The following is a 12597-nucleotide window of genomic DNA, read 5'->3' on the forward strand; positions in this document are numbered from 1 at the left end:
AATATTTGACGTGACACTTCTCCCAAAAATTTTCTCAATCTAAACACCACCTAATTTTTTCCGCAATTTATTGAAATGGGTTTGTTGAGCTGAGCCTGATGCAGGCAGCTGACTGGTGCCGCGGACGCCACGAGACAAGGCGTGAAAAAGCGTACGTGTGCCACGTGATTTAGTAATAAATCGAATTTACTAAATGGCACTCGCTGCTCTAGGAACGTACCCGGTGCTACCTACTGTTCGTGGCCTCGGTGGGTGTAAGGGCATATACAGTGTAAGTATCCCTATCGAGAGGTTCTAGAGAAAGGAATAGGTTACGATGAATAGAATGAAGCCACACCCTCCATAGTGCAGGCTATTTTTATGTGGGGCCCACAAATTTTTTAAGCTTTTCTTTTTCTCCTTTCCACCGCCAGTGCATCCTCTATCTCTCTCATCTCTTTATCATCGAGCAGTGGAGCAGTCGGGCAGGGGCAGTGGTGTGGTAGCGCAGTGGCGCGGCGGTGCATCGGACGGTGGAGCTCGCCGGCGCTTCGGGGCGTAGCAGCTCACTCAGGCCATCGGGGCGAACGGCAGCAGATCTGCGTCAGGCGGGCGGTAGATGCCAGATCTAGGCAGCGGAGGACGCCGGATCCGGGCGGCGGCATCGTCGGGGACGCTGGATCCGGGCGGCGGCATCGTCGGGGACGCTGGATTCGGGCGGCCGCGTCGTCGCGGAGCCAGAGCCCACCGGCGGCGCGTCGCGGACGGTGGCGGTGGCCGGCCTCGGCATCAACGGGCAGGGGTGGCGTCGGCGTCTCTCTCTTCCTTTTCTCTGATTTCTCTCTGTAATCTCTAACAGAGACACCGGCTCTTGGTAAGGGGACATGCACCCCGGCTGGGGCACGGTCCACGCCGCCCTGGCGAACCAACTCCTACGTGGCGAGCTAGAGCTCTATGTGGGAGCGCTATTTAGTTCCAAAATTTTTTTCCCCAAAACCATTGTAGCAAATCTTTGGATATGGAGCATTAAACGTAGATGAAATAAAAAAAACTAATTGCACAATTATGGAAGAAATCTTGAGACGGATCTTTTGAGTTTATTTAGTCCATGATTAGCCATTAGTACTACAGTAACCCACACGTGCTAATGATAGATTAATTAGGCTCAAAAAATTCGTCTCGCGGTATCTAGGCGAGCCGTGAAATTCGTTTTTTCAGTCGTGTCCGATAACTCCTTCCAACATCCAGTCAAACGTCCGATGTGAATAACAAAAAATTTTGTTTTGCCATCTAAACTCAGCCTTAGGCCACCTCCAATGGGTATCTATAAGCTATCTATAAGATATACTATATAATTTTTTAATAGAAGAGAGATAAAAGTTATCTCTTAATTAAGAGATAGTTTTTTGCACATATTTTAATGTTAAGTGGGAATGACTTGTAGGGTCATTTGTATTATGAGCTTCTTGCTAAGAGTTAGATCATCGAAGAAGTTGTCTTTTAGAATGCTTAGAGCATCCCCAACAACTCATCTAAATTTGGTCCTCTATATCTTAGTTTAGTTTGGATGATGATCTAAAACAGTTTCATCCTCTATATATTTGTGTGCTCTAACAGATCATCTATATTAGGGCATATATATTCTAGTCTATTATATTTTATTTATACATGTAACTGTATTTGTTTTATGTTTTATAATGGTCAAAGTGAGGACAATTGAGTTTTATATGATGGAGAGAGAACATCTAAATATAGATATTCTCTTGATATAGAGGACATCTATAAATACAGGATGGAATAGATATTCTGTTGGAGCACTTTTTTTACTCTCTATCCTCTATTTTTAGGATAGATGATGGGATAAAAGAGTTGTTGGAGCTATTGTTTGAGGTGACTTAGTGATAAATGGAATTTACTAAATGACACTTGCCGCTCTAGGAACGTACCCAGTGCTACCTACTGTTCGTGTTGTCAGTGGGTGTAATGCTCCATTGCAGCATCCTCGGCCTCGAGTGCTTGATTGCTCTTGAGACCACTGAATGGTCTATCAGAAAAGGGGGAAAGCTCTGTAAATTCCCGATCTTAATGAAGTAGGTGTTTAGATTGAGAAAAATTTTAGAAGAAATGTCACATCAAATGTATGATCGGATGTCAAAAGGGGTTTTTGGACATCAATGAAAAAACGAATTTCACGGTTAGCCTGTAAACCGTGAGACAAATTTTTTGAGCCTAATTTATCCGTCATTAGCATATGTTGGTTACTGTAGTACTTATGACTAATCATGGACTAATTAGACTCAAAAGATTCGTCTCAAGATTTCTTCCGTAATTATGCAATTAGCTTTTTAGTTCATCTATATTTAATATTTAATGCTTTATATAGGTGTCCAAAAATTCGATGTTATGTTTTTTAAAAAAAATTTAGGAACTTGTTGAAATCATGGTGGTCCGCCTTCGATCATCCCGGCAAAAAAAAAAAAGAAAATGTCTACTGTTATTTTTTTTATTGGTAACTGTACTGTTTAAACGTCTCCTTGTAGCAAAGTCCACGGCAGGGCTGAACATCTCTGGCTCTCTGCTACTAAACATAAAGGCCATGCTAACGACCTATTTACGACCGCTAAAAAAATTATATACATATACTTAATATACTTAATGATATAAAATAAACACTGAAAAATAAACCACGATGAAAAAACTACAAAACTAATTTTAAATTTAAGGTTAAAATTTAAAATTTTGGTTTGTAAGCATAAGCGAAGAGAAAGAAGACGGTGCAAATTTTAGCTCATGATGCAAATGTCTAAAGAAACAGTTTCACTTAGATAATTCACTGCATATTTATAAATAAAAAATAATTTATGAAAAACTTATATATGTATATTCTTATTAATAAATTAAATATTGGAAAGGTTATAATAAAAATCTTAAAATCAAATTTAAAGCTAATAATTTATATTTTAATTTATAGATATAAGAGAAACGAAAAGGTGAGGTCCCAGGCCGGCATAACAGTGATGCTCGTCAACTGTGTGCAGCTTAACCCAGCTATGCACAGAATGGCAGGACCACCAGAGGCGACAGAGAGAGGAATGGTGATGTGTCGCGAGTCGTGACGGGCCAGGCTCCTCCTCTTCCCCCAGATTTAAACGCAACACCTTTGCGATCTCTTTCCCCTGCAACTTCGCCCGCGCGCATTGGTGATGATAGATACGCATCACTTTGCGTTTCTGCACCCGCGTGTGCGATGGAGACGGACCGAGCGGAGCGGCCCGGACGCGGTGCGCCGCTCGTTTCCTGGGCCCGTACCGTCCGCGACCCACGAGAAAAAATCCACCGGCGCGCACACGTCGGTCGAACCGCCCGATACGTGCAGCCGCTCGGTCCCATGGCCCCGCGCGCGGCTGCCACCACCTCGCGGGTTCGCGGCTCGCGTTACGATACGGTACGTACCCCCTCGTACGGTCGTACTAGTGCCACCCACGTCGCAGGCTACGACGGTGTTTCAGACGAGACTATACGATATTTGGATATTTATTATAAATATTAAAAAGAGAGGTAATTCGTGTGACAAATTTTTCAAGCCTAATTAATCTGTAATTAGTGCATGTTTACGGTAGCATCACATAGGCTAATTATAGATTAATTAGACTTAATAGATTTGTCTTGCGAATTATTCCAATATTATCGATGTGTTTTATTAATATTCTACGTTTAATATTTATAATAAAAGTCAAATATTCAATGTGATACGGACTAAAATAGTTTAGCCCCATCAAACACCGCCTATATGTATCAAGGAAGCAATATCGACGGTCAGTGTTGGATGAAACCGCGAAACAGTCACGAATATCGGAATAATCGGTCCAGCTGCCGTTCTAGTATGTTTTAAAAAGGTTCGTGAGATTTCGAAACTTTTAGAAAAGTTTGGTAAAAGTTTTAAAAAAAGTGTGATGATATATCGTGACATATTGAGGTGGTTTTAACACTCAAATCGTGATTAACATTAACATTACCGTGCCAGCATGTGATAATTAAAAAATATTGTAATTACCGCCAAGAATATTGCAACATATCGTGTGGTTTTGCTTATCGAACCACAGCAGCAAGATTTAACTTTTTAAATTTAAATTTATGCGGTCTGATTGGCTCGGTGGGGTGGGCTCCGTAAACAGTTTTGAAAACCCTCCACGTGAGAAGCATAGACGCCAAGAATAGCATCGACGCTTGGTGGAGCGCTCGGCACGCACGGCCGCGAACGTGATGCCGCCATTTTTTCTCTCTCCCTCCCGTCTTCCTCCACATCCGTATCGCCCAACTATTTATGTTGATCCGTAGCAAACAATGCAGCTATTCCACGTACCGCATCTCCACGCTCACCGCAGGATAGACGGATAGTTCAGCAATGGCTCGCGGCATCACCGTCGCGACGACGCTCCTGCTGGTCACCCTCGCCACGGTGGCACCGCCGTTCGTCCACGCGGCTTTGGAGTACCCCGCTGACGTGCCCGTCGCGGCTGAGGAATCCTCAGACGGCAAGGCCGACGCTCCCGCCGCGGACGCGGAAACCCCTGCCGTCAAGGCCGATGCGCCCGCGGCAACCGCGGAATCCCCACCAGCCAACGCAGCCGCGGAATCCCCCGCCGGAGACGGCAAGGCCGACACGCCCATCGTGGCTGAGGAATTCTCAGACGGCAAGCCCAACGCTGCCGCCGTGGCCTCGGAAACCCTTGGAGTCAAGGCCAATGCGCCCACGGCAACCACGGAATCCCCACTAGCCGATGTGGCCGCGGAATCACCCGCCGGAGACGGCAAGGCCGACGCATCCGTCGCGGCTGAGGAATCCTCTGACGGCAAGGCCGACGCTCCTGCCGTGGCCGCGGATAGCCCTGGAGTCAAGGCCGATGCGCCCGAGGCAGCCGTGGAATCCCCACCAGCCGACGCGGCCGCGGAATCCCCCGCCAGAGAAGGCAAGGCCGACGCGCCCACAGCTGCTGCGGAATCCGCATACGGCGTGGCAGACACGCCCGCCGAGGCCACGGAATCCTCAGCTGGCAAGACCGGGGGCCTCACGTACGTCAAGTTTGTGATAAAAAACCCAGTCAAATCGAAGAAAGATCCGAATGCCCGTGCCGACGGCCTCCCGATCGACCCGACGCCCGACGGTCAGATGTAATGACAGCCGGAAGTTCCATACGATTGATTTGATGAATACTGCATTTGTGTTTAACTTTGTACAATTTCTGTAATTGAGTTTTGTGTCGTCCAACTCGGAGGAAACAATGTTAGTTTTCTAGGAATATGGTCCGCGCATTTGTGCAGCTAGATTTAATTTAATTTTAAGTTTCAATAATATATGTTTGTTCTTTAAACTCTTAAAAATGGAATTTTTTTCTTTTAATTATTAGTTATTTCACATTAACACTATTAAATATTGCTCACCTGTGGTTGCTGCCCCGTTGATGTCACCTAACACCACTGCTACAGATCGATGTCCCAAGTTTGAAACGATATGTTGCTCAATGTGGGGCTCCCATCACATCACAGATGTATACTCTCATTTCTAATGTTGATGTAACTCTATATTTTAACTATGTGTTTATATACTATCACAGATGTTAATTATTTTTAGAAGATTTATTAGAGTTAAATAATTAATATACACCGAAAAACACTTATAATATATAATATATAGTAGAACATATGTTGTAACTTATTTGGGTCCTCACCCAAGCTACCATTCTACTTTACTATATTTTTCTATTTACTATTGTTTGTCTGGTCTCGTTACCATCATTCATCATCATCATTTCGCTTTTATTTATGTTTATAAGTTAAAATTTAAAATTTTAACCATAAATCTAGAGTTGATTTTGAGTTTTTTTATCTTATTTATTTTTCAGCATTGCCCTTTTAGATTGATAAGAATATATATAAATAAATGTATTCAACATTATTTCTTATTCATACATATGCCATTCGAATTTTTTTTCTTAAAAAGCCAAACATTTGGATAGAACAACTCTATCCAATAAAATAAGTGTAATAATTCTAAATACATTTATCTTTTATATGTTAACATAAATTTATCAAAAGTTGTGCCCATATTTTCTATGCCTAACTTGAATTCCCATGTTATTGCACTTAGATTTTTTTATAAAAGTAAATGGCTAAACATGTAATTTTTTTTTGGCGAACATGGAGAGTAAACAACAATGGATTTGTTTTTATCTGCCTAGCTATTGAATTTTGAATACATCAACGCATACATGCCTTGCCTACTTATCTTCCCATAATTAGGTTGGTGTGTATGAACACATATATATGATTGATGCTAGATGAAAAATATGATTAGCTGAACATAATCATATATTAGAACCAAAAAGATAGATATGAATATAGATGATCACTGAGCTAATCCTTATTGTTCCAGCCCGCTCTTGTGTACTTATACGTCCGTAGAAAGGAGCAAAAAAATCGATCAAGGACTGCTGGGTCAAATGAAAGTCCGCATATACTTGGACTCCGATTTACCATCTTAATCTCTATTCTTTTTTGGAATTTTGAGCAGATTCCAAAAAATTGAAAAATAATCAAAGGGAATTAGATCGTGGTGCACTCAGCCGCCGCCGATGCCCGTCAAGCACTGAAAGTAAGCTAATAATATAGTCAATAAACTGGTTATAATATTTCTTATAGCTTTCTTTTAGTTCATCTATATAATAGTTAGCTCTTCATCATTAATGCAGGACCCACATATCACTCTCACAGAGTTTTTTGGTTCCTATGCCCGAGTTGGCTACAAGCTTATAGTCTGCTTACACTCTCTCATCTACTTTCTCCTCTATATAAGCATATATTCAGCTTATATCTTGCTATTATACTTGCTCTCAGACGCCACTAAGCTTTTACGCTATACGATATCTGAGGATATCTTTTTAACTGTGCACACATGAGTTTACGCCATATGATGTCCGAGTCATGTATATTCAATCAAAGCCAGAGCAAGACACAATATGTCCGACTCCTGCAAATTTGATCAAAACACCTAATTGTTCATAAGTATCTTCCTAGAATCAAGGAAATAATAATAGATTGGTCTCAATTTATAGAAGCTGTTTTCTATTCAGACTCTTAATTTCTTTTTCTCCATGTTAATCTACATCGTTGAAATCGATGTGATCCTACTACGATCAAGCGGTTGTGTTTTTTCTTTATTTCTCCGGTTAATAATTATCCTAGAACTGTTATCTTTTCAAAAAAAAAAATCCTAAAACTGCTAAGTGTTAAAACATGAGTTAATGGCAGGCTTGCTTGAGCACTTATTTGCTAGCTAGCTAGTTATCTTGTGTGTGTGCATGCACGAGAATATAGCCCTGTTTCGACGACACACCGCGGCTAGGTTGCATACATATACTTAATTGGCTAATTACAGTTTAATTAAGTCCTTTGTTGTTTCAACATAGTAAGAGTCCGATTCCATATGTGTGGCCAAATTGAGAGGGTTCCCGTAATCTTTTTTCAAATGTTTCCAAATATGATTATATTTCTTACATATATTTAAATTAATCTACACCGTTATATTCTAGACCCACTGTGATCTTATGGTGTAGATTTCTTCTTTTTCTTCGATTAACGTGGTAATTTCTAGCCTCCAAAGCGAACGTCGAGCATACTTTCAAGCCTTTCTTTATATTACAATAGATAGATAGATAGTTTATGGTTGATAGGTTTACCGTAAAAGTTTGGACCTGTGAAGATAAAATAATAAGATGACTAAAATAAAAAAAAGATGAGGTCTGAAATAGAAAGTTAAGGATAATTGTAAGAGCGCTCAATATTTTGTTAGATTCTTTATATATATATATATATATATATATATATATATATATATATATATAAAGTTTATGTGGCATCAACGTGATACTTAGGCCGCGTTCGCTTGCTCCCTTTAGTGACCTCGTTTTTTGCGCGCACGCTTTCCAAACTGCTAAACGGTGTATTTTTTGCAAAAAATTTCTATAGAAAAATGTTGTTTTAAAAAATCATATTAATCTATTTTATATTTTTATAATTAATAATTAATTAATTATGTACTAATTTATTAGTCTATTTTTCCCGCTGGGTAAGTTAACCTACCTCCTCCTCCATGACCTCCACAACCGAACGCGGCCTTAATACCTCTCAGTGAAACCACTTGGTCCACTTGCATTGTTGGTGCCCAGGAGCAGCCATCGGGTTTTTCTGGTCCCGGCGGCATCGGCGGGCGGCCGCCATTGCTGTGCTGGGTCAGTTCGTCTACTCGCTGGCCCGTTGGGCACTAAATAATCATATTTTTCGTTTGATTAATTTCTCTTTATTTTTCGTTCTTTGCAGTTTACTTTCTCTTTATTTTTCGTTTGATTATTTTCAAACCATTAGAGCATGTCCAAAAAATGTCTAAAATAAATCCTAAAAACCAAAAAATTGGAAAATTGATCAAAAAACACTTCTCCAACAGATACCTAAATACATTCCTAAAATTCGGTTATTCCTAATATCATCTCAAATGTATCCAATATTTGGGGCGATTCTGGGTATTCCCAAACCAGTTTTCGTTCAAAAGTGGATCGATCGTGCCATTTTTTTCGCGCGCTCAGCCTCCACTTCGCCCTTCCCGCGACGGCATTTCCGCCTCCATTCCGCCGCATGCGTCCACCGTGCGTCGCCTCTGCACGCTCGGCCCCCACTTTGCCCCTTCCCGCGACGGCGTCTCCGCCTCCATCCTGTCACGCACATCTGCGGCGCGTCGCCTCCAACCTGACATGCATTCTGTCTCCACTTCACCCCTTCCCGCAACAGCATCTCCGCCGTGCGTCGCCTCCATGCCGCCGCGTGCGTCGCCTCCAGCAGGCCGCTCGCGCCATCTCCATCCTATGTGTGTAAGTATGTTCAATCTCCATAACCTAGTTATCGCACTACTAGAAACTATCCCTATCCCTACCGTAAAGTTAGGTTTCAAAACTAAACGCACCACTTACAGATTAATCAGATTATCCAGGAATACATTGAAGTCTTACAATTGAATACTTCCATGTGCTGGGCAGTGAAAGAACTTCAATAGTATTAGTTGAGAAGGGCCCACATTGATGATGTGTCAAAATTTAAAGTTTTTCAGGAATCTATTTTAGGCAATTCTTGGAGAATGGAGTGATTTTTCATCCCAATAATTTTTTAGATGTTCCTAATACATGAATTTTAAGACTTTAATTTTAGGCATCTCCTGAAGATGCTCTTAAATAACATGTTTTGTGTAAAAAGTTCTATATATATATATTTTAAAATCAAATAATATTTTTTATTTTGTAATAATTAATACTCTTTGTGTCACATATAACTGCATTTATGAATTTATGTGTTCAATATTTGACCATTCGTCTTATTTGAAAATTATGAATAATTTTGAAAAAGTCTCACATAAAATACTAATAATATTTTACCATCTAATAGCAATAAAAATAATAATTATAATTTTTAAAATAAAACAGACGATCAAATGTCGATCCTAAACAATTCCCAACATTTGGATTTTTTTCTTAGGTAAAAAAGACAAAATTTGGATTTTGGGTCATACTGAAGCAATTCGTACCGTTCATGTGCCGGTGACTACCAACATCCCCGCCACGTCACCGATCCGCGCCTAATCGAATCCGTTCCGTCGCTTTCGAACCAAACCGACGCTCCAGATGCTTCCCACGTCAGCGATCTGCGGCACCCCTCCTCCCACTAATCGCAACCCACCTGTCACCTCTATAAATTTCCACCACCGGCTCCGTCTTCTACCCCACAACGCAACCCAAACTCCCAAAGCAAAACACTCCCTTTTGCCCAGCTCGTCGCGACACCACCCGCCGCCGATCCCCGATGGCGCCGAAGGCCGAGAAGAAGCCCGCGGAGAAGAAGCCGGCGGAGGACAAGGCCGGCGAGAAGGCGGAGAAGGCCCCCGCGGCGGGGAAGAAGCCCAAGGCCGAGAAGAGGCTGCCTGCGTCCAAGGGGGAGAAGGGCGGCGAGGGCAAGAAGGAGCGCGGCCGGAAGAAGGGCAAGAAGAGCGTCGAGACGTACAAGATATACATCTTCAAGGTGCTCAAGCAGGTGCACCCCGACATCGGGATCTCCTCGAAAGCCATGTCCATCATGAACTCGTTCATCAACGACATCTTCGAGAAGCTCGCCGGCGAGGCCGCCAAGCTCGCGAGGTACAACAAGAAGCCCACCATCACCTCCAGGGAGATCCAGACCTCGGTCCGCCTCGTCCTCCCCGGCGAGCTCGCCAAGCACGCCGTCTCCGAGGGCACCAAGGCCGTCACCAAGTTCACTAGCTCTTAGGCAGTTAGGTTCTTCCAGCGAGTCTCTGGCAGCGGTGGTAGTTGCCGTGCCTGTCTCTGTTTCTCCGTCTCGTTTCCCTGTTGGATGTGTCTAGTGCTTGCTGATTATTGTAAGAAGCTCATGGTTGTGCCCGTGGAGTTGTGGTGTTCTGATCTTGAATATTATGATGATTGCAACCTCTGGTTGCCAAATTGCTATCATATAAGGTGTCATTTTGGTGTGAGGTTGTGGATGCCGTTTTGCTAACTTGCAAATTGTGAATGCCTGGTGCTTTTTCAGTGTGGAGTTTCTGCCATCTTGTAAATTTGTTTCAACGTTCCAGTTCCATGTGGGAAATTGTTCTAATAGCTCTCTGCTTTGTTGTGCTTGAAAAAGTTCCGGCTTGCTAAGTGGACTGGTGCAATTGATTTAAGAACAGGATGGAATGGTCAGCATGAGCTGCACTTTGAAGCCAAGAGCGGGAGATCTGATTCTGTCGCATGAGTTTGCTTTCGTTGTAAACTGTGGCTGAAGCGTTAGGCGTATTGCAGTTTTGGCTGTCTTTGAAAATTTTGAATTGATATTCGATTCGTCCTGGTCGCGCGAGAACGAGCTTCTGAAATTTGCCGGGACCGCGAAGCCGCTTGAATATTGAGGGGTCTGAGGCTGGGCAGCTGGCCACGTGGTTTGCTTTTGGCGGGAGCTTAAATTTTGGCGAACTAGTTTTCATTTTGGCGGATGGAACTTGAAATTTGAGGTTTTGGCGGGGTCTGGTTTTGATTTTTTAGGTTTGGCCGGAGCCCAACGGAGTGACAGATCCAGATTCTAATGGAATATAGGATGAGAGGCATCACTGGATTTGCAGCTTTTTTCTTTTTGTTTTCTCTTTTTGCTTCAACGAGTTTACTGATAGTTTATTTTGCAAATTTTCTGGAATGAACAAAGGGAGACATTTTGGGTGTATATCAGTAATAATCTAGTCCTATTCATCAACAATGACAACAGTAGTACCTATTTTCTCTAGCAATTTCCAAATTTTACTTGGATCAACCGTTATTATTTAATCCAGAGATAAAAGAACACGATTCACTTTGAAACTGCTCCTAGTGCTCTACCTTACACAAAGCACAAACAACACAAGTTTTATTTGGTCGGCAGGTTGCATCTTCCTACGGCCTTTTGGAAAACAATCTTCCACGACTACCAGCATTTAATTTTATCTCAGTGGTTTGCACCCCTATCTTTTCATTTTTGTTTATGGTTATAAGCCAAAATTTAAATTATCAATCTTAAATTTGAAGTTAATTTTGAGTGTTTTTTATTGTAATTTTTTAACCTTTTGCTTTTATATCACTAAGAACACATATATAAAAATTTTATTTACAAATATGACATTTGGTTTTTTCTTTTAAAAAGCAAAAAGATGTCACCTTTTGAGATTATTACCAATGTTTGCAAATAACCACAAAATCCTGACAATACTATGGAAAACAAGTTTTCGATTCAACTAATCGCACCAAATCAGTCACAGTACAGCTTATGCAGGGTGAACACAAGGATGGAATTCGTTTTGGCTGTAAACCGGTTTTACAAGTTCTAAGGTTCAAGTGTTTTTGAAGGGTTGAATCTGTCGTTGGAAGTAGTTTTCGAGGAATAAAACTTAACTTACAACCTGGGCCAAAAATTTCCCATTTTCGGCCCAGTTTAGCATCGGAAGAACTGGCCTACGCCAACTGGGCCACTTCCCACCGCTTCTCAGCCCAGTAAGCCTACTCGACTCCTCCCATCCAGAAAGTCTAATTGGCGCGCGTGCGCTAGCAGGCTCTACTCGTGAACATGCTCAGCCCATGGTGAAGACGGCCCCGTTTATTCTATATATAGTTCATGGGTTAGCCCGTTTATGGTATATATGATTTTTTTTTACTTTATGGTATAAAGTTTGGATGTATAAATTTTTACCTTATGGGTATAAAGTTTTTACAACCATCCCACCCAGCGTATTGAGGAAATATTTCCTACTGGGGCCAACTGTATCAAACTGTTCGTGGTTCAGTAGTTCTCTAATTCTAGTTGCATCTGTTTTGCCTCTGCATTTCAAAGTTATGTATGTTTAGATCTTTTAATATATATTTCCTGTTGAAGATATAATATACTTCCAAACCTGCAATTTGGCGTCGCTGATGAAACTGAGAATATTATGTCATGCTAACTTTAGGAATAAGAGACCACTAATTTTACAGTTTCACCATGATTTTCCCCCTTATTTACAGGAAT

General features: G+C 41.7%; 2 protein-coding genes across 2 annotated transcripts; both read left to right on the forward strand.

Moving 5' to 3' along the window:
* The first annotated feature begins 4384 nt into the window (after positions 1 to 4384).
* Positions 4385 to 5155, forward strand: LOC102708275 (cytochrome c1-like). The gene has a single exon (XM_006660179.1). It carries the CDS (start codon positions 4385 to 4387, stop codon positions 5153 to 5155), a length of 771 nt encoding a protein of 256 aa, XP_006660242.1.
* Positions 5156 to 9812: 4657 nt separating this feature from the next.
* LOC121053205 (histone H2B.2) lies at positions 9813 to 10457 on the forward strand. The gene has a single exon (XM_015840704.2). It carries the CDS (start codon positions 9883 to 9885, stop codon positions 10342 to 10344), a length of 462 nt encoding a protein of 153 aa, XP_015696190.1. The 5' UTR covers positions 9813 to 9882; the 3' UTR covers positions 10345 to 10457.
* The last annotated feature ends 2140 nt before the right edge of the window (positions 10458 to 12597 follow it).

Source organism: Oryza brachyantha, chromosome 8 (assembly GCF_000231095.2).
Source record: "Oryza brachyantha chromosome 8, ObraRS2, whole genome shotgun sequence".
NCBI lineage: Eukaryota > Viridiplantae > Streptophyta > Magnoliopsida > Poales > Poaceae > Oryza > Oryza brachyantha.